Source organism: Symsagittifera roscoffensis, chromosome 3 (genome assembly GCF_963678635.1).
Source record: "Symsagittifera roscoffensis chromosome 3, txSymRosc1.1, whole genome shotgun sequence".
In the NCBI taxonomy this organism is placed as follows: Eukaryota; Metazoa; Xenacoelomorpha; order Acoela; family Convolutidae; genus Symsagittifera; species Symsagittifera roscoffensis.
In genome coordinates this window covers 33,165,008-33,184,713 of record NC_087064.1, presented here as the reverse complement: position 1 = coordinate 33,184,713, position 19,706 = coordinate 33,165,008, and the positions used below count along the sequence as shown (strand labels likewise).

General features: G+C 37.5%; 4 protein-coding genes across 6 annotated transcripts in view; 1 reads left to right on the top strand and 3 right to left on the bottom strand.

Annotated features, from left to right (window-relative positions):
- LOC134841414 (bridge-like lipid transfer protein family member 1) overlaps positions 1 to 19,706 on the bottom strand; it is a 469,521-nt gene that overhangs the window by 67,257 nt on the left and 382,558 nt on the right. The gene's annotated exons all lie outside the window — the stretch shown is intronic.
- LOC134841416 (microtubule-associated proteins 1A/1B light chain 3C-like) overlaps positions 1 to 19,706 on the top strand; it is a 393,097-nt gene that overhangs the window by 317,431 nt on the left and 55,960 nt on the right. The gene's annotated exons all lie outside the window — the stretch shown is intronic.
- On the bottom strand, positions 11,724 to 15,962 carry LOC134841415 (WD repeat-containing protein 13-like). Its single transcript, XM_063857387.1, has 4 exons — positions 15,848 to 15,962; positions 14,015 to 14,228; positions 12,867 to 13,171; positions 11,724 to 12,543 (listed from the first exon to the last, which is right to left on the bottom strand). Exons 1-4 carry the CDS (start codon positions 15,848 to 15,850, stop codon positions 11,911 to 11,913), a joined length of 1,155 nt encoding a protein of 384 aa, XP_063713457.1. The 5' UTR covers positions 15,851 to 15,962; the 3' UTR covers positions 11,724 to 11,910.
- Positions 18,368 to 19,321, bottom strand: LOC134841673 (uncharacterized). Its single transcript, XM_063857709.1, has one exon. The coding sequence runs from the start codon at positions 19,319 to 19,321 to the stop codon at positions 18,368 to 18,370; it is 954 nt and encodes a 317-aa protein (XP_063713779.1).

The following is a 19,706-nucleotide window of genomic DNA, read 5'->3' as shown; positions in this document are numbered from 1 at the left end:
CCATGAAGTCATCTTAAACACAATTAGTTCTACACAGGTGAAGGCGTCTAGCAAATTACCTCATTAGATAACTACATATGATTTCACGAGAATTCGACCAGATCTACTTGGATATTATACATTTGATTCCCGTCTTTTCGCGACATAACCGCAAAACTTTTCAAAAAAATTCTGAATAGTTTTTTCCAGCCATACGTATAAGCGTAATAATTCAATTTTTGCTATTAAAATTTACATTTAACTGACTTGCTTTAGACAAAAAGGAAAACCAAGCAGACTTAAGTCAAAATCGTTTGAACATTAATTGAAAATACTGCTTTGACACACGCACTTGTTTATTCCGCTGCAAAATTGAGCGTGAATATATGTAAAACTTTATCCTATGAAAAGCCACTTCTTAAAGAAGTGAAAATTCCCTTTGTTTAGTAACATCACAAAAAAAATCGTGGCAAGCTAGCAGACAGAAAAGCAGATGAAATCCATCCAACAGAAAAATTATTTGAACAAAAACAATCGACTAAAAACTGATTCCACCAAAATTTTCATAGGTGTCTTGACAACTGATTTTCAATTTGAAGAAAACGTTACACGAAAATCAATTTGAACTATGAATTCCTGTAATCAATAGTTAACGAAATTGCCCCAGTGCTGAAAGATTGTTTCAAAAGTGTTTTGAAAAAGGCTATTTCCCAGCGTGCTTGAAAACTGCAAAAATCATTCCGGTTCATAACGTAAACCGGTTCATAAGGCATCTAAACGTAAACCAAAAAACTACAGACCAACTTCATTAGTCCCCGCTTTGGGTAAAACATTCAAGAATCAAAACTATCTACAGATACACAATTTGGCTTCAAAGAGGATCAAAGTTCAATTGATGCCGTAGTGTGACTTATCGAAACAATCCATCTTGAGTAGGACGATCAAAAAAATCAATGCACTGTACTTTTCTTCATCTTAAAAAGCTTTCGACATGGTTGATCAAGTACAACTACAAAAAAAATCTTACTCTTATGGATTGCGTGGTCCCATTTGCAATCTTTTGACATCCTACCTCGAAAACAGGACACAGTTTAGATCTAAAAAAACGTATATCATCACTGAATAAAATTCTTATGGAGTGCCGCAGGGCTCAGTTTTCGATCCACTTCTTTTCAATTATTTCATACATGATTTATCCTCAAGTCGACAAAATACTTATACTTTTCTTTATGCTGACGAAACTGCAAGTTTAACTTCAGCATTAAAGGACTCATAAGCTCAAGCGCTTCAAACTGCGCTAACTGCAAGTGAACATTGGCTAAAAGAAAACATTCTCACCCTCAATATCGATGAAACAAAAACAATGAAATTTAAAAAAAAATCAAAACAGAAAGTTGTTATAGATGCGCGAATGAATAAAGTTATATTGAAAACAGGAAACCTTTTAGAAAAATCGATAGACAAGGATTTGAGTTTTCTTATGCACGCGTCTATTCTCAGGAAAAGTAAACAAATTTTGCGGATTATTCACATAAGAAAAGTTTTTAACTTGAAACAGTTGATACTGGAAAGGAAACAACTGGATAAGGATCTCAAAAGACTACGCAGAATGAATTTTTTTAAGCGTAGATTCGACTCAATAGGAGTAGCACAGGAACCCAAAAAGCATATATCCACTGAACCTCACATTTATGAAAATCTTTTTATAAAAAAAATAAATTAAAAAAAAAAACTAAATGACCAAATAATAAGTTAAAGTGCACTAAAGCGCAGTTATAGCTGTAGTTCACTAGTTTTAGTTTAAGTTTTCAAAACTTCAAAATTCAAGTTTTCAATGTCAGCACGTGAAAAGAGTGCACGCGCTATCCAGTGATTTTGTTAAATAAGTTGCTAACCAAAAAAGTCCATTTTCCGAATTGATATAATTTGATAATCAATCCTTTGCTCTTAGTTATAACTTTCAATATGATCAACTACACCAACAATTCTTCAAAACCAATTTTGCTATGATTCTGCACTAAAATTCAGACGAGTAATGAAAAGTGAAAATACCTACAAAAAATGTCATCAGATGAATCATACAGGACATCAACCCTAAATATTTTTATGGCATCCCAAACTTCGTGGAAACAATAGAACTACCACACCATAATCACATACTCTGCACTCTCATTCGACTGTTAAAAAGTTACCAATATCGATCAACTGCAAAATGAGTTTTTACAATATTTAAGTACATATTGCAATGATACAAATTTTTAAACTATCATCATTTGTACAGTATAATTTCCATTTGAAATCGTTTCGCGTAAATGTTTGAGAGGAAAAACATTTCTTCCGGTTTAAGAGTTTTTGAAAAATTTCACTGTTGTTTCATTTTTTCCTTGACCTTTTTTCTACCCATGAGTGAAGCTTCGCACCACTTGAGATTTATTACCACTGACGAGCTAGCCAAGAAAAAAGAGCCGAAACTCATGTCAACTGAAAAGAAAAAATGATGCAAAAAAACTTCATCGACAAAAAAGTCTATGATGAAAAAACTAAGAATAGTAAATCAACAACTTGCGATACAAGTGAGACAATACACTATAATATGAAAGAAAAGGCAGAAAATTGAAAAAATTTCAAAAAATACATCTACAAAAACTATACAAGTTTGACTCGAAAGAGGTTCATGAACAGCGTCAAGCAAGCATTGATGATCATTTACTGAGCGGAAATATTGTCACACACAAATTTGAACTGAAAAATTTTGTAATTAAAGGGTGACACCCATTTCCCTTGGAACAATTATTCGTCCTCCCAAACTATGCAAAAAAAGTCGACTCAAGTAAATTAATATACATTCAAAATCAGAGTTGATGAAGTTACAAGCTACCGAAAAACTTTCAACTATAGTAATACTTTTTTAATTCAGAAGATGCATATCCGTAGCAGATAACATGGATTTTCATTCAAAAATAACGGAAGAAGATTCGACAAAAATGACGATTATGAAAAAAAAAATTCATAGAAAACAAAGTTTTCTACCTAATATGAACATCCGTGATTTTCACTGACTTTCAAGAAATTGAGAAAATCAGCCTGCACGTGATTCTTCAAGAAAATATGATGTCAGCCAGCACATTTCAGCCTTCACAAGATTTTTAAGAAAATTGTTTACCGGAAAAAAATTCCCGCAATCAGCTTGTAAGACAAGTAAAAACGTGTAATGTTTTCTAGAATTGATTTTTTTTCTAAAACTGAGTTTATTAGAATAAACTGTGTTTTTTTTCCATTCAACTTTAAATGCACGGAACATATTGTCTAAATAATAATTAATTTGGCATTACTAGACAAAAGAAAGACAATATTAATGATTCTAACAGATTAATGAACGTGAAAATTGCTTAAATTAAAAAATGAAAACAAGTTGACAATAAATCCACTCATGACAAAAGACGAGGGTGTTCAACAATGCTTTTATTCAAAAATTGATATCCAAAAAATTTTCAAATTAAAGTTTCTTCTAAAATTAAAATGATCAAATCTCCAAAACTACTGCGTATCAGATCTTCGTATTTTCAACTCAGAAACATAAACCTTAAAATGGCACTTAGCATACAAATGGACTTTCCATATTTAATGATTTCATTGACGAAATCACTGAATTCATAAATGACACTCTTGTTTAATTTAATTCTTTCTTTTTCATTAGCCCGCACGCATATCCAATATCCAGTATTTTTTAAATGATATCTAAGCTTTAAAATTTTTGAAAATTAAAAAAAAACGGCATACCTAGGAAAAAAATGAGGTGAACGGTCATATTTTGAAACCATAAACAAACTAATAAACTTCATGCGAAACCCTTGACAGCACCTCAGAATAATGTTGAGAATTTCAAATTTTGTTACGACTTTTTAGACAGTTTTTTTGAAAATTTTCAAAAGTATTTAAAAAAAACGTCGATTCCGAAACTTAAAGAAATTGAGCAGCCACAATTGGAGACAAAACAAAATCGAAGCCCTTGAGATAGCTTCGGCAAATCCCAACTTCAGGGTTGGGAATTTCAACCTCTCTGAAATTTTGTAAATCCAAGTTTTCTGAAAATTATTCAAAAACCATTTTAAAAACGTCATATCTCGAAAACTAAAAGATTTGAGCATTCAAATTTAGTGACAAGAATAGCAACGTAGTTCCCTGACAGCGCCTCAGTATAGGAATGAGATTTCAAAAGTTTTGTGAAGATTTGAGCAGTCATATTTGGAGGTAAGATTATCAACCCCTGAAAGTACTCTCACAGTACCCAAATACAACAGTGGGAGCTTCAAAAGTTTTGAAAAAGCCTAAGAATCGTCGGATCTCGTCAACTAAAATGGTTTGGGTATTCATATTTGGAGGCCAAATTCGCAAACCCTAGAGAATCTCACTATTGGGTTGCTGACTTCAAACTTAGTGAAAGAAACACTAAATTCAAAATCGAAAATCGGAAAATTAAATTCATTACCCTAGCGAAAAATTATTTCGTTCAACATGTAAAAAAATTACATTGGAAAAGCTTAAACATGGCGAGATAGTGAAGCCCGCTTTTAAATATATAATAGATTGAGCCGTAAAAAGCTGTCAAGACTTAAAAAAAGCTGCCAAAAAATTTTGAATTAAGACTAATATGAAAATGTTTAACCACGACGCAACATATAGCATTTAAGCGAACAAAACTAAACCGAAAACTTAAGCCAAAAAAAAGCTTTAAAGGAAAAAAAACTGCGAAAAAATTGGAGATCTACAATATCAGGTAAACCTCGATAAAAAATTCCAATATAATGGGAACTTGAAACGCTACCACAAACACATTTTTGCCCCTCAATGACGTAAAACAAAGCGGCTACGCTGGTATACCAATATCCGAAACCATTCAAGCCAAATAAACCTTTCAAAAAGTTTAAAACATTTATAAAATTGGAGTTGGTGACTCTTAGAACACAACTTATAAAAATCTATTCATACAGAAAGGAAATTGAAAAATAAATTCGAGCTCAGCTGTATTTTTGCTCTCAAACGACGCTATAATAGGCGATTAAGCTGATATAAAATGAGACAAAACCTTTTTTACGTGGAAAAAAAAGCATTGTCAGAATAAAAAATCGGAGTTAGTTAATCTAGAATTGTTTCCGAGTGAATTCATTACGCAAACAGATTTACAAATGATGAATTCTTCCTCGAAAACATCACTTGAGAAAGCGCTATAAGACTAAATTAGGCCTGTTTTCAGGCGTCTCAGATCGATAATAGAAAAAAAACGGTTTTTTTGGACACTTGTAGTTAGGGAAAGATGAGAGCCCACTTTTTTCAACAAAACAGAAGGGGAAAACTTTGCCGGTTAGAAGAAACAAAAATAGGTGGTTTGTCAGAACGAAAAAAAAACATTGTCGAAAAACAATTAAGGAGGCACTTTTTACAGTTAAACAACGAAAGTTCTTATTAATCAGGTCACTACTAGCTTGAACATAGTTCTCTAACAAATGGTGGTTGAAGTTTTTTAGATCCTGGTTCTTCAAACTTTTTAACATTTCTGTAAATTTGGGAAACGAAACGCAAACTACTGAGGAGGACACGAGTTCCAGCAATCGAGTGCTTTGATGCAAACTTAGTGTATTGCAACAGCTCTAGCTATTTTTCTTATATAATCATTAAGCTTGTTTATATTAACGTCTTCCGTTGGGTTATCTTTTTTCTTTTCGGAACCCATTCAATCTATGTGTAAGACTTAGAAACTTCCCATGGTATCTTCGATGAAATAGAGCTAAATTTAGTAAGACTAAGGATTGCCAATAAGCTTGCCAACTCTTTACGGTACGGGTCTGACAACAAAAAAAAACGCACTTAAGTCACTAAAAACTTCGTTTTTTTCCAGAAACAATAATTAGAATTCTTCATACTTCAAGTTGAAATCTTTCATTACAGTTTTTCTATGAAACGGAGAGAAGTCTGCAGCGCACTTGGTATATACTTCCTCAATAACTTTATTCGCCTCTTTCTCGGTAATATTTTTAGTCGCCAACACGGATAGCACAGCTTCTCTTTTCAAACAACTTTCGTAATTCTGCCCCTGTCTTCTGACATGTGCGCTGAAAGAGCACTGTTGCGCTAATTGATATGCTCGTATTTCACTGCAAGCCGTGTGTCTTGGATTATCCCAGTTTATACGCGCCCGACAGTGATCGTAGACATGAACCAATTCGTGAACTTTGAAAAAAAAATCACCTTAATTATACGGTTTCAGCCAAAATTTAAATATTCAAAAGGTCTGCCAACTTTCAAATTTCAATCAGAACCTTCAAACTTTCATGCACTAGTTAAGAAACTTTGGATGGGCATTCATCTAAGCTTTGACAACAATTGGAAACGAGTTGATGACCTCAAGAAGCAGAAAAAAACCAACTCGTAATTCGACAAGAAGCCAAACTTAAACAAGTATAGCCGGTTGCTGTGCAATTAGCACAGAATGTTCCGACTACATTCATATAAACTATATAAGAAGGTTTTTTCTCTATCTTCGAATTACTGTCGTTTTTTGAACGTGGTGTGATGAAAGAACTATCTATACAAACGCGTATACATTAAGTAAAATAGGCATAACCAAAAAAAAGTTGTCGTCCAAAAAAGTGATTAAAAACAAAAAGGAAAAATCAAAATAAAACTTTTTAGAAAACTATCAATTTCTAAATCAATATTTTTTAGAAAACTATTAAGGCTAAGGAAGCGCTTAATGAAGCTTCCAAAACTATTTCGTTTGGTACAATCATGGCCAATTTTCCTCGTTCGCTTTACTTGCTCTAATCAGGCCAAAATTCAAAAACTTCAAACCGGTGGGATGGATGACTTCATGAATTTTTTTTCGAATTCGTTCGAATCACGACTAAAAGTCCTTTAAATTATATATCACTCGACCTAATACGATGATTAATTTGGGTACAAGATTTTGCGTGAAAAACAATAATGAAAAAGAAACAAGTATAGCCGGTTACTGTGCAAGTAGCACGAAATTTTCCGAACATAGTCTTAAAAAAGACAACTATTTTTATTTTCAAACTAGTGTCGTTTTTTCTGGGTGGTGCGATAAAAAGATCTGGACAAAAACAGGCAAATGGGAGAACAGTTTTTGAAGAAAAATGAGTAGAAATACAAAATATCATCAAAAAAAATTTTTACAAAAATTTTTTCATTTTTGTTTCGCAAAATATGGATGAAAAAAACTAGAACTAACTTTACACTGGGACAACTTTTTGACAATTTTTGACGTCGGATCACGACTGAAAGGGCTTTAAAATGGTATATCATTCGACCCATTCCGATGATTATTTGTGGTACCTGATTTAGTATTCGAGTGTTTAACTTTTTCTTTTTTTTTGTTTTCCACGCTAAATTCCTCCCATTTTCAATGATCGAAACCAAAAACACACTCGAATACTAAGTTCCATCATGGTCCGACCAATGACTGTCCTGTTCTTCATTTTGAAGATTCAATGCGTGAAGTGAAGACCTTTTTTTAGGTCGTTCAACTTTTATTTTAAAAAAACGAGAAAGTCGATTTTATTCCAACTTCAATTTTCACGGTTTGCATTTGATTTCTTTCAAGTTCAATTCAAATTCAATGCCAGTACTTTTTGGTCACCCTGAGTTCATAAAGACTCTTCTATCGGCGACTGTCTTTCGGCTATGTTGTTTTCAGGAAACCTTCGCAGTTCTTGCAGCTCATTTTCGCGGTTCACAAACGCGTATACATTAAGTAAAATAGGCATAACCAAAAAAAGTTGTCGTCCAAAAAAGTGATTAAAAACAAAAAGGAGAAACCAAAACAAAACTTTTTAGAAAACTATTTCTAAATCAATTTTTTTTTAGAAAACTATTAAGGCTAAGAAAGCGCTTAATGAAGCTTCCAAAACTATTTCGTTGGGTGCAATCATGACCAATTTTCCTCGTTCGCTTTACTTGCTCTAATCAGGCCAAAATTCAAAAACTTCAAACCGGTGGGATGACTTCATGAAATTTTTTTCGTATTCGTTCGAATCACGACTAAAGGTCCTTTAAATTATATATCACTCGACCTAATACGATGATTATTTTGGGTATATGATTTTGCATGAAAAACAATAATGAAAAAGAAACAAGTATAGCCGGTTACGGTGCAAGTAGCACGAAATTTTCCAAACATAGTCTTAAAAAAAGACAACTATTTTTATTTTCAAACTAGTGTCGTTTTTTCAGGGTGGTGCGATAAAAGGATCAGGACAAAAACTATAATTTTAAAGTACAATCAATAGTCAGAAGAAACAGGCAAATGGGAGAACAGTTTTTGAAGAAAAATGAGTAGAAATACAAAATATCATCAAAAAAAATTTTTACAAAATTTTTTTTCATTTTTGATTCGCAAAATATGGATGAAAAAAACTAGAACTAACTTTACACTGGGACAACTTTTTGACAATTTTTGACGTCGGATCACGACTGAAAGGGCTTTAAAATGGTATATCATTCGACCCATTCCGATGATTATTTGTGGTACGTGATTTAGTATTCGAGTGTTTAACTTTTTCTTTTTTTTGTTTTCCACGCTAAATTCCTCCCATTTTCAATGATCGAAACCAAAAAAACTAAAACACACTCGAATACTAAGTTCCATCATGGTCCGACCAATGACTGTCCTGTTCTTCATTTTGAAGATTCAATGCGTGAAGTGAAGACCTTTTTTTAGGTCGTTCAACTTTTATTTTAAAAAAACGAGAAAGTTGATTTTATTCCAACTTCAATTTTCACGGTTTGCATTTGATTTCTTTCAAGTCAATTCAAATTCAATGCCAGTACTTTTTGGTCACCCTGAGTTCATAAAGACTCTTCTATCGTCGACTGTCTTTTGGCTATGTTATTTTTCAGGAAACCTTCGCAGTTATTGCAGCTCATTTTCGCTGTTTGAAGTGTATTCTTAAGTTCACTTGGACTATTGATTTTTGCCTGTTCATTTTACCCAGCAAAAACATAGGTTTAAATTATGCTTTATGGTGCCGAGAACTTGCTTTAAAGATTTTTATGAAGACATTCAATTTTTTTTCTTCAAATACTACTTGATCGCTCCACTCGCTCGAAATTAAACCAATTTTTCTTGAAACTAGTACATTTAATATATAATAATATAATAAAATATATAATAATATGATATAAAATATGATATGTTATTCAAATTGCGACTGCAAGGGCTTCAATATGATACATAACTCAACCCATTCCGATGATTATTTGTGTTGTGGCACCTGTTTTGCGTGAAAACAAATAAAAAAGAAAACTAAAACAACCAAATGCAAAATTCCTCACCATTTTCAATGGCTCGAACAATAAAGACAAAAAACACTTAATTTATTTTTCCTTTGCTTTACTCTCTAGGCGTTGACGGTGGGTGGTACAATTCAAAAAAAGTCTACATTTTTGGATAATTAGGGTTTAAAATATGTTTTAACACAGAGGTGAAGCTGAGCTTCGCATCAATTGCGATTCAAAACCAAAAGGGCGCTAAGTTTAAAAAAATCTAAAGGGCGCTAAGTTAAAAAAAGTTTCGACAAAATAACTAGATCTAGCAAAAAAATAAGGCTAGTTTTCAATTTTAAAAAAAGCTTTACCAAACAGTTATAAAGCCGAAAAATACCTTGGCAGAAACCCTTGAAGCCGAAAAAAAATCAAGACTGAAGTTAATTGGTCCCCTTCGCCTCATAACACAGACACTCACATACAAATTGTTTTCGCTTGTCCAAAGACAAAATTGCCATTAAGCCGATATAATATAGGCCAGAAACCTATCAAACAAAAAAATGAAACAAAAAAGGAGACAAACAAAACGCTTTAAAAAAATTAAAAACATCAGTGATAAATCAGAACACTAAAAGCAACTATGATGTAAACAAAACTAAACCAAAAACAATATGACAACTAAGCCGACAATAATAACAATAATAAGCCGACCATTTTTTTGTGAAACAGAATATTTCCCGTTTGAAAAAAATAACAGGTTCTGTCAGATTCAAACCCAGCACCTTTGCAGTCCCAGGCGTATTCGTTACCTCTAGACCAAACGCCGGCGACACAAAGAAATCAGAATAAATTAACAACTGAAACTAAATTTACCATTTCTAATTTTGACCATTCTGTGCCTTAAGTTATTCACGGGGAAAAATCTGGTACCCGATTGCAATGCATTTACATTGCAGAACCAAAAATAGATAGAAAGGCAATTTTTTTGGCTCACTCATTGCTGTGCATTAAGTGCAAATTAGTCTGAAAAACAGAAAGGAAACTGAAAAAAAAAACGACCTTGTTTTTTCAAAAATCTTCAACTTTTGAATTTCGAAGAAATAGATGACGTCAAAACTCTTTGATTTTCTAGAACTATATATGATTGACTTTTTTGTTAAAATCAACTCAATATGAGAAAACTGGATCAATGCGTAAAACTTTTATTTCGCTGGGAAATCTGATAATTAATTTCCATTGTCGAAATTAGAAGTCGATCACGTTTTCAGTGACTTTTACAATTTTGCTGTTCGATAGTGCAGTTTGCCTTCCTTTTAACAATAGAAATGCACTGAACTTAAAAAAAATCACAAGTCAAACCGCGAAAACTCAAAATTGAGCGTGAACAGATTTTTCCTGAAAAAAAAAATCAGCAAGACCTATACAGGGTGACCACTTTTTTGAGATAAAAATAGTGACTATGACAATTTTCGAATTTTTGTCGACCTTTTTTTTAGGTCGGCCAAATTAATTTTTCAAGCTCTGCCAAAAAAGCACTAAAAAGTCCCTGTTTTGGCCAAAATTTATGCGCCGCAGGCATAATTTTGAATAAACAGGCTGAAAAAGTCAGTTTTAGGCACTTTTTGAAAAATTTAGAAAAAAAATGCGTTTTTTCGGCGGGCGCTCCCCCCTCACTATTAGTATATATTGGCGCCAAAGGCGCCTTTAGAAAAATTTTAGGGTCCGTCACCAAAAACCGTTGTAAATAGTGACTTTTAGTGACCATTGAAAAAATAGTGACCAATAGTGACTGCTCACTAAAATAATGACCGAGTGGTCACCCTGGACCTATATACGTTCACTAATCTTTAAAATTCAGGCAAATTTTTCTCGACACCGACAACTCTATATTTTTCTTTTTGGAATCCGAATTACGGGCAATAGGGGTTCTTTATGATATCAACTTTCATTTTTAAGAGCTTTCTTTGAGGTGGTCAAAATTGGGCGGAAAAACACTAGCTGATCCTTAGTTCCTTCCCATAACTTTCGGTGACAAGGTCGGAACAATAAAGCATTACCCAGGAGAGTTTCGAGCTGTTTCTCATTACTAATTTTGTTGGTGCACAGCAGTATCTGCGACGCCGAATCATCAAATCCTGCGTCCAAATTCTCGGTGGAGCAAGTTTCAAAGGCCAAATTCACGTCAGGTTTAAAAGGGCAACCCAATTTGGCCAACTCCGTCAGTAAAAAGGACACTTTGGAGCTAGATTTGAAAAGTTTCTTTGTTTCTGATTCGATGTCAAAGCGTTGGAACAGAAACCCTCCTTTCCGTTTATTCCTCAAGGCGTCAAATTCTGTACACGGCTGAGTCAACTTTTTTTGCGTTGCTTCAGCGTAACAATTATTTGGAGTTTCTTCTCGTTTTTCACTCATCACATCGAGAAAACAAAACAAAATTATTCTTAATTTAACTTCATCAAGATTACACAAAGTCCGATAACTAAAGTCTTATAACTACCAATATATTCAGAAACTCACAACAAAATCGGATTGATTTTATTATTCAAGCAATTAACAGCCATAAAAATTCTTCAATGTTTTGAGACATAAAACAGCAGGAAATGGAATGATATGTATGACATCAAAAGCAATTATATTGTCGAGACTAGACTAGGGCTCTTTCTTCCATACAATCACTTGACCTTGTGAATCACACGAGGCTAACATACTTTCATCGTAATTAAAACTAACATCAATTACTGGCGCCGAATGGCCTTGAAGTTTATTAATGCATGCTTTATTTGCTCTCTCGGCGTTGAAAAAATAAACAGAACCATCCTCCGATCCTGTCACTACACAGGCGCCTTGTCTGAAAGACATTATTGGACAAAAACAGCTTCGAATTTTCAGCGAGGGTGAATTATGCGATATCGGAAACGTTCTTCGTAGCAAAATTGCACTTTTAGTAGGGCCAACTATTCTGAAAAGATATAACGCATTTGAGGAGCAATTAACTAGCAGCGAGGGTTCCCTTGCCTCTCGACTTATCCATTGTCGCATAGATATACATGTAACTGGGTTTGATCCTGCCACTGAGAACCGTTTGCCTTTTGTAAGTCGGTTATTCTCTACGCTGTAGAACAGAGATGTGATGAAACCGCGCTCGTCTCCCGACCATAAAACATGTCCATCGTTGTCAAAACAGAGACTCAAGACTGGCGCGTTCACTTTAGCGGTGGAGCCTCTGGGTTTGATACCAGTAGAGCAATTCGTCACTTCTACATTACCTTTGGAGCTACCAGTCTAAAGAACAGACATCTCGAAATTGTAGAGCTAGTTTCTGTTTTACGACAAGATAAACTAAACACTAAAGCCTCTATACTTTTCCAAGTCCATTTGTTGACAGAGGCCTCAGTAACCCCAGGCCGCGGGGGTTTAAAAACCTGCAAATCAATTTTCATCTACTGACTGACATTTTTTTCATCCATAAGCTATAAACATATACTTCATGCGAAAAACCTATAAGCGCCATTAAACTTTTGATTGCAGATTTAGAGGAATAAATTATTATTATTATTATGATTATTATTATTAAACTGATAGGGCTTTATCGCTCATATACTCACTATAATCATGTTGTTATTGACCGGGTGGAAAATTCCAGTTAATACCGCAGCCCCTTGTTGTACTCCATGAATTGCACGCACGCATACACCATTGGAAGAGTTGAACAAACGCGCATATCCATCCTCGCTACACGACATGATCAAATCATTCGAGTAACTCCAGCAGAATCCGGTCACACCTTTGGGATGCTTTAGGACGAAACACGTTTCCGGTTCGGGTAACACAATATGAACAGCTAAAGATCCGTCGAGGGAACTACTAGCTAGTTTTGTGAGGTCATCGTGCGCAAATTGAACGGATGTAACTGAAATATATATATAGCCGTATTACTCTGTCAAAGCTGACTAGCACAAATAGGAGGCAACAAGTTCCATTTTTGTAACAGACAAGACACACATATCACTTCTCTCTGAACGAAGCGATAGCGCTTACGATATTATGGTTTTTTTTTATTGTCGCAAAGTTTCTGAATTCGTCAAGTTTGTCACTTGTTATTGACACTTCGAGCTTTTATTGAATTATTTTCTGTAGGTTGTTGTAGCTTCGTTGAATTTTAACGGCATTCCTTGATGTTTATAACGGTTTATGGACGTTTCGACTCGTCTCTAGAGCATTGCTTTGATTCTATGCACGCTCCAAAAGATGGCTTCCGAAGAAAAACTTAACCAGGTATAGTTCTTAGAGGATTGCTTTGTTTGACTTGAAGTTTAAACCAGTTGTCGTTGCTTAATCTTGGAGACCAGATAGGTGCGGCTTTATAACTGATGAATACTGTTTCTTATAGACAATCATTTGTTACTTGCAAACTTGTTGAGGACGTTATTTCATTTCTGGTCTCAACTAGTGCGCAAATACTGAGAAGGTTTTCTGTAGATCGGATCACGACTGCATGGGGCAAATGATATCTCACTCTAATCTAAACGACCTTTCTTTGAGGCAAGACTAAGTGAGTGATCCTGGTTAAAAGTGCAACTAAAAAACAGAATCTTAATTTTTTTCAGCGCTTTCAGTTTTTGGATCAATTATTTGATCCAGTCGATTGCATTCTAAGTTTTAAATTTACAGCAATATTATAAGCAAATCTTTCCAGCTAACTCAGCTATCCCATTTGCTTAGTTCAAATGCGACAGGGATCAAATAAGCTCACCTATATCCTTGTGCACATCGAATATGTGATATACTCCACAGAAGGCGTAGTTCTCGGCCAAAGATGTGCTACCAGTCATTGCCCTGGTGGCTTCTGCTGCCCATGTTGGAACCAAGCCATCAGGAGTGAGCATGTCACTATTCGCTGTCGACGCATGTTGCCGCAGTGAATTTTGCGAGGAGTATCTAATTTGACCTGCTGGCGAATTAACGCTCTGAAAACATAGAAACAACCTATGCCACAAATTTATAGTTTTGCATCAGTCAAAACTTCCGTGTGCAAAAGGACGCGACACTATAATCAAGTATTATGATTTCGTACTCTACAGATGATAATTCTAACCAATGAACCTCGAATAACTGCAGTTAACTTTTACATTAACGGTGCTCTCTCAACTGATTCACCTAATCTTCGATCTTAAAAAATCAATGTTTCGCATTCCCCAAAAACCCACAAAAAAAATCGAAATGATCAGCATTTAATCTGGAGAAATTTGTGCGGATGTTATTTCAAGCATGGTGCAAATCAAGAAAAACTGGGTTTCATTAGCAGAAACCTAAACAGAAGGAAGACATATCTCAAGCAGTAGACAGGACAGATCACAGCTATCAGGTTCGAAACAATTTGATTTCAAAATCAAACACAGAGGCGAAGCTGCGCTTCGCAGACACTAGCCAGCAAATGACAAAAAAGCAGGTCTATGAAGCGAAAAAAAATGTAAAATTAAGCCTTGAAAATTAAATATTTTGCTGTGTCAGATTCGATCCCACGACCAGGAGATTTGGAGTCCCCTACGCGAACACTTTTCGAACACTGGCCACAAATTGGCATGAAATTGCCAATGCTATGTAGCAAGAGTGGCACCAGATATAAGAATCACAAATTTTTTGCAAGTAATAATTTGGAATTTACTTAACTGAAGGCGTCTACACTAATTTTGGACTTAATCAATCGGAAAGCATGAAGCCAAATTATGAGTAAATTAAGCATTTCAAAAAATGCTAGATAAATTGAATAGAAAAATTTGAAATGTCTTTTTTATTGGGTTCTTTTTCCTTTCCCCCTGCGCATTTTCACTAGCAATTTCTATGTTGTTGTAGTAGTAGACTCGCTGACTCTAGACAACATTGTACTAAATTATTTCGGTCTTGTTTGAAGGTTTCGTCTCGTCCCCAGTCCAGTGTTATTGGTCCCCGAAAACATAGGTAGGCCATGCCACATATGTGGGTAACTTGAACGTCGTTTTAACGCTGGCCGTCTGAAAGATGTGAGATGGGGAGAACAAAAAAGAGCCCACTACTATGTGAAACAAATAGTTTTTTTCCGGTTCATTTGATTAATCAAAATGCATCAACTTCGATAACAAATCTATTGCCAAAGCACATTACCAAATACCTCAAGTGGCACCAATATAAAAAATTAGTCGTACTATTAGACTACAATCGCTGAAGCTGGCTAGTGTAAAAATCCGTTCCATTTTTTTATTTAAATCAAATTTTGTTATATAAAATTCGATTGTTTTCCACTGAAGCCCCGATTGTTAAAATCAATACCCATAACTTGCAACTTTATTTTTTTTTGATACCCGTAACTTGCAATTTTATTTTTTTTTTGAGTTGCCGAATAAATGAGCTAAAATATTGCAAAAAATTGAACATTTTTAATTTCACTTCGAAATTAATTCGGGACAGCCAGTGTATGTCATATAATTTCACATCAAACTTTAGCGTATTAGTATAATTCAAGCGATAAGAGTTATTGTAATCACAAACAGTTATCAAGGAAAATGACTGAAAATTCAAATACAATTAAACTTTTTCAATGAAAACTTACCATGGGTTGTCAGTAATCGTCGTTGAATAGTAATAAAATTAGTTCTTAAATTTTACTTCAATTTTTCTTTAAGTCAGAATGTTATCCAAAGTTACGCTTTGATTGATATCGTTGTAAGTGATCTTTTGAAAAATTAATTTTCAATGTGTTTTTCAATATATTTTTCAGTTAGAATAGCTTTTTGTTCTTGGATTTACTTCAATTCCATAGCTTTCATATTTAATTCTTTCATAAGCTGGCAGTCATTTATTCTTGATTTTTCAAAAACGAAAAACTAATTTTCAGTCAAGAAACATGGAAATAGGTCGGTTATGCGTGACTTTCAGGTCCGACGATGAATCAAATTTTGCACGATCACAGCATGTTTTGATTGCCCAAATTCAAAGTTTTTCATGCAACATTATTTTAAGTTGAAAAAATTCCACTTAGGAGAATAGCTGGGTAGTGTAGCTGAATAATAACAAGTGCGTTCATTATTAAAACTGTTGTTTTTATTGGAAGAGGTTTTTTATTGATTGTAATGATTTTAACCCACAAGCCATTTTTATTGAAATCAGTATAATTTCTCTTTGCAATGTTAAGAGCTGATCGAGAATCAGCTTTTTACTCAATTAAATTTTCATATAACGAGATGAAATTTCTATTTTCACATAAATTTTTTCGACTTAAGATGATAGGTCCTGTTTTCATGACAATCAGTTTGAGAGAAGGAGTCAGGTAATTGCTTATTAAGATCATTGATGTAAAGATTTAAAATGAGTGGTCCTAGTACAGTACCCTATGGGACCCCGTGATGCATTGAGTGTTGCTTAGGAGAATGTAGGATAAGAGATGGTAATTTATTTGTTTGTATAATAGTTTATCGAAGACTTGGTGGTGCTCCGGTTTCCGAAATTTGTCTGTAGCTCTTTGGATCTTCTGGGTTGTCTCTTTTGTATATTGCTTTTTTAGTACCTCTGGGTGTTGTTGTTGTAGTTGCCTCTCGCCGGGGCCCTACATTGTGGGGTGTACCCCGGCCAGGTCAATGAAACGGGCGGCTTCCACCGGGTTTGTCCAAAGGGCAGTGAGGGGGAGGTTAGTGGGGTTTGTGGGGCACTGGAACAGGTGGGCAGTCGTGTGGGGGGCTGTATGGCAGAGGGGACAGGAGGACTCTTGGTCTGGTTCGAGCCTCGCCCGGTACGACAACAGGTGTTGACTGTAGCCGGACCGAAGTTGGCTGAGGGTCCTCCGAGTACGTCTGGGTAGGGTCTTCTCCTCTCGGACGTTGACAGGAGGGGGTCTTGTACCGAGGACTCCAGACGGTGGATACGACTGGGTTGTCGTCGCCACCGTCTCTGTGTGCACAGTTTTCAGGAGCCGTCGGTACTCCTTCGTTGGTAGCGGCAGGTCAACGCCTTCGAGGAGGTGTTCCAGACGGGGGGCATGGGCAGAGACTAGTGTGGGTTTCATTTTGCGGGGGGGAGGAGGTTTCTCGAGGAGTCTCTGACCAGGGTGTTCGGGGAGGTGGCAAGCCAAGAGATGTTGTGTTGCAAGCATTGCCGTGTGGGCTTTCACCGGGAGCACCTGCGTCTCTTCGTGTAGGTGGCTTTGAGGGGCCATTAGATGGTTCCCGGTGGCGACCCGCAGAGCCGCGTTTTGGATGGTCTGCAGACGCTTGACACTGGTCTCGGATGCGACTGTAGACCAAACTGGGGCCGCATATTCGAGACGAGGCCTGACCAAGGCTTTGAAGGCCACGAGTAGCGTTTCCGTGTCCTGACCCCAGTCCGTGCCTGCCAAGGCCTTCATGGCGTTGACCGCCCTGGAGGCGTTGGAGGGAGCGACCCTGCAATGTTCCCCGAACTTGAACATCGGGTCAAACCTGACACCAAGTACTTTGGGGTGTTTTTCCAACTTGAGCGGGATATCTGCCACCGTCAAGTGTGGTTGTACGTTGCATTCCTTGGTGTCAGGCGTGAGTAATGTTACAGCGCATTTTCCGGGGGAGAGTGCGAGTTTGAGGGATTGAAAGTAGGACGTTAGGTAGTCGAGTTATGGCTGCAACTGTAGCTCACCACGTTGACACCCTCGGGAGGGGAGGGAGCCAACGTAGGAGTTAAACAGAGTCGGTGATATGACTGAGCCTTGCGGAACACCTGTTCGGACAATTCTGGCGGGAGATGTCTCACCGCGGAACAGGGTGCGTGCTTGGCGGCCGGTCAGGTACCCTGAGAGCCAGCGGGTCAGCGAAGGGGGTAGTGAAGTTCTGCTCAATTTCTCCAGCAGGGTGCGGTGACATACCATATCAAAGGCCTTGGAAAGGTCTAATGTCACCAGTACCGTGCGGTCTGCCGGTTTCTTTTGGTTGAAACCGTCGGCGACCGCGCTGGAGATTTCGAGCAGGGCAGTTGTGGTTGAGTGGAGGGGGCGGAAGCCGTGTTGGTGTGGTTCTGGGGTCAGGTGGGATTGAAGTATTGGGAGGATGCAGGCTTCCAAAATTTTGACAGCGGGGCAGAGTAACGAGACGGGGCGGTAGGAGGACTAGTCCTGTGGGGGTTTTCCGGGCTTGAGTAGTGGTATGACAATTGATTTTTTCCAAATGATGGGGATTTGGGACTTTGCGAGGGAGCCATTGAAAACTTTGGTCAGCCAGGCGACGCCGTGCTGTCCGAGGTTTTTCAAATGCAGTGCGTTTAGCCCATCGGGGCCGCACGCCTTCGAACTCTTGCACTTGCGGATCGCCTTGCTGACTTGGGACGGGGTCGTCTGTATGGGGGTTTCGAGGGAAAGTGACTTCAATTTGCGTTTGATGACTCGGTTCTCTTTTGAGCTTTCATGTTTGATTGGGGCCGTCAAATGCTTGTTGAAAAGTCTGGCTTGGTCCTTAGGTCGGGTGTATGTGCGTCCGTCAAACCTGATGGACGGGTTTGGCGGGTCGCGTTTTTTGCCGTCAATGGTACGAATGGTCCTCCAGAGTTTCTCTGGTTTTGTTTTGTGATCAAATGTCTGGATGTATTCGTGCCATCGGGCAGTTTGGGACTTCCTGAGGATCATCTCGATTTTGTTGTTGAGGAGTGGCAAGTCTGGGGATGTGGGGTTGTTTGTCCTCAAGGCATCGCGTTGGCTGGTGAGCTTGGCCGCTTCTGGCGGTAGGCCTGGAGTGCTCGTTGGGCGACGGCCAGACGGGATGTGGTGCTTGGCTGCCTTGTTTACAATCTCGCGGAACAACCTTTCTTCTTTGTAGGGATCGCGCTGCTCCTCGAGAGACGCGAACGCAGCTTCTGTTTCCGACTTGAAGCCGTCCCAGTCCGCGCGGAGGAAGTTTGTGAAGGTCTTGTTCGGGGCTGGAATTGTCAGTGGACTGGTTGATAGTCGGATGATGACTGGCAGGTGGTCGGAGCTCAGCGTGGTTTCCGTCTCCCAGCTCAGTTTCGACAGGAGATCTTCTGAGGCAAGGGATACGTCAGGAGAGGTTGCCTGGCCCGAAGTTGGCATACGGGTCGCTGTGGGTGTGTTCAGCGCTCCAAAGCTCGATGCCTCAATTTCGTCGGCTAGGGTCTCTCCGCGCGAGTCCTGAATGGACGAGCACCAAAGGGGGTCGTGTGCGTTGATGTCGCCCAGTATCAGGGAGCATCTAGTCTCGAGGAAAGGGGTCAACGAGGGGGTGAAGTTCGAGGGGCAGCTACTGCTGGGGGGATGTATACGTTTCTTATTGTGAGCACCTCGTTTAGGAGTGGGATTTGAATCGATTGGTGTTCGAGGGGCTCGCCAGGAGGTGTGTTCTCGTCCACAGGGGTGAAAAGGATTGTGTGGTGCACGAGAAACATAAGTCCTCCGCCGGCTCCGCTTCCTCGGTCCCGGAAGGAGAGAGCCTTTTTGC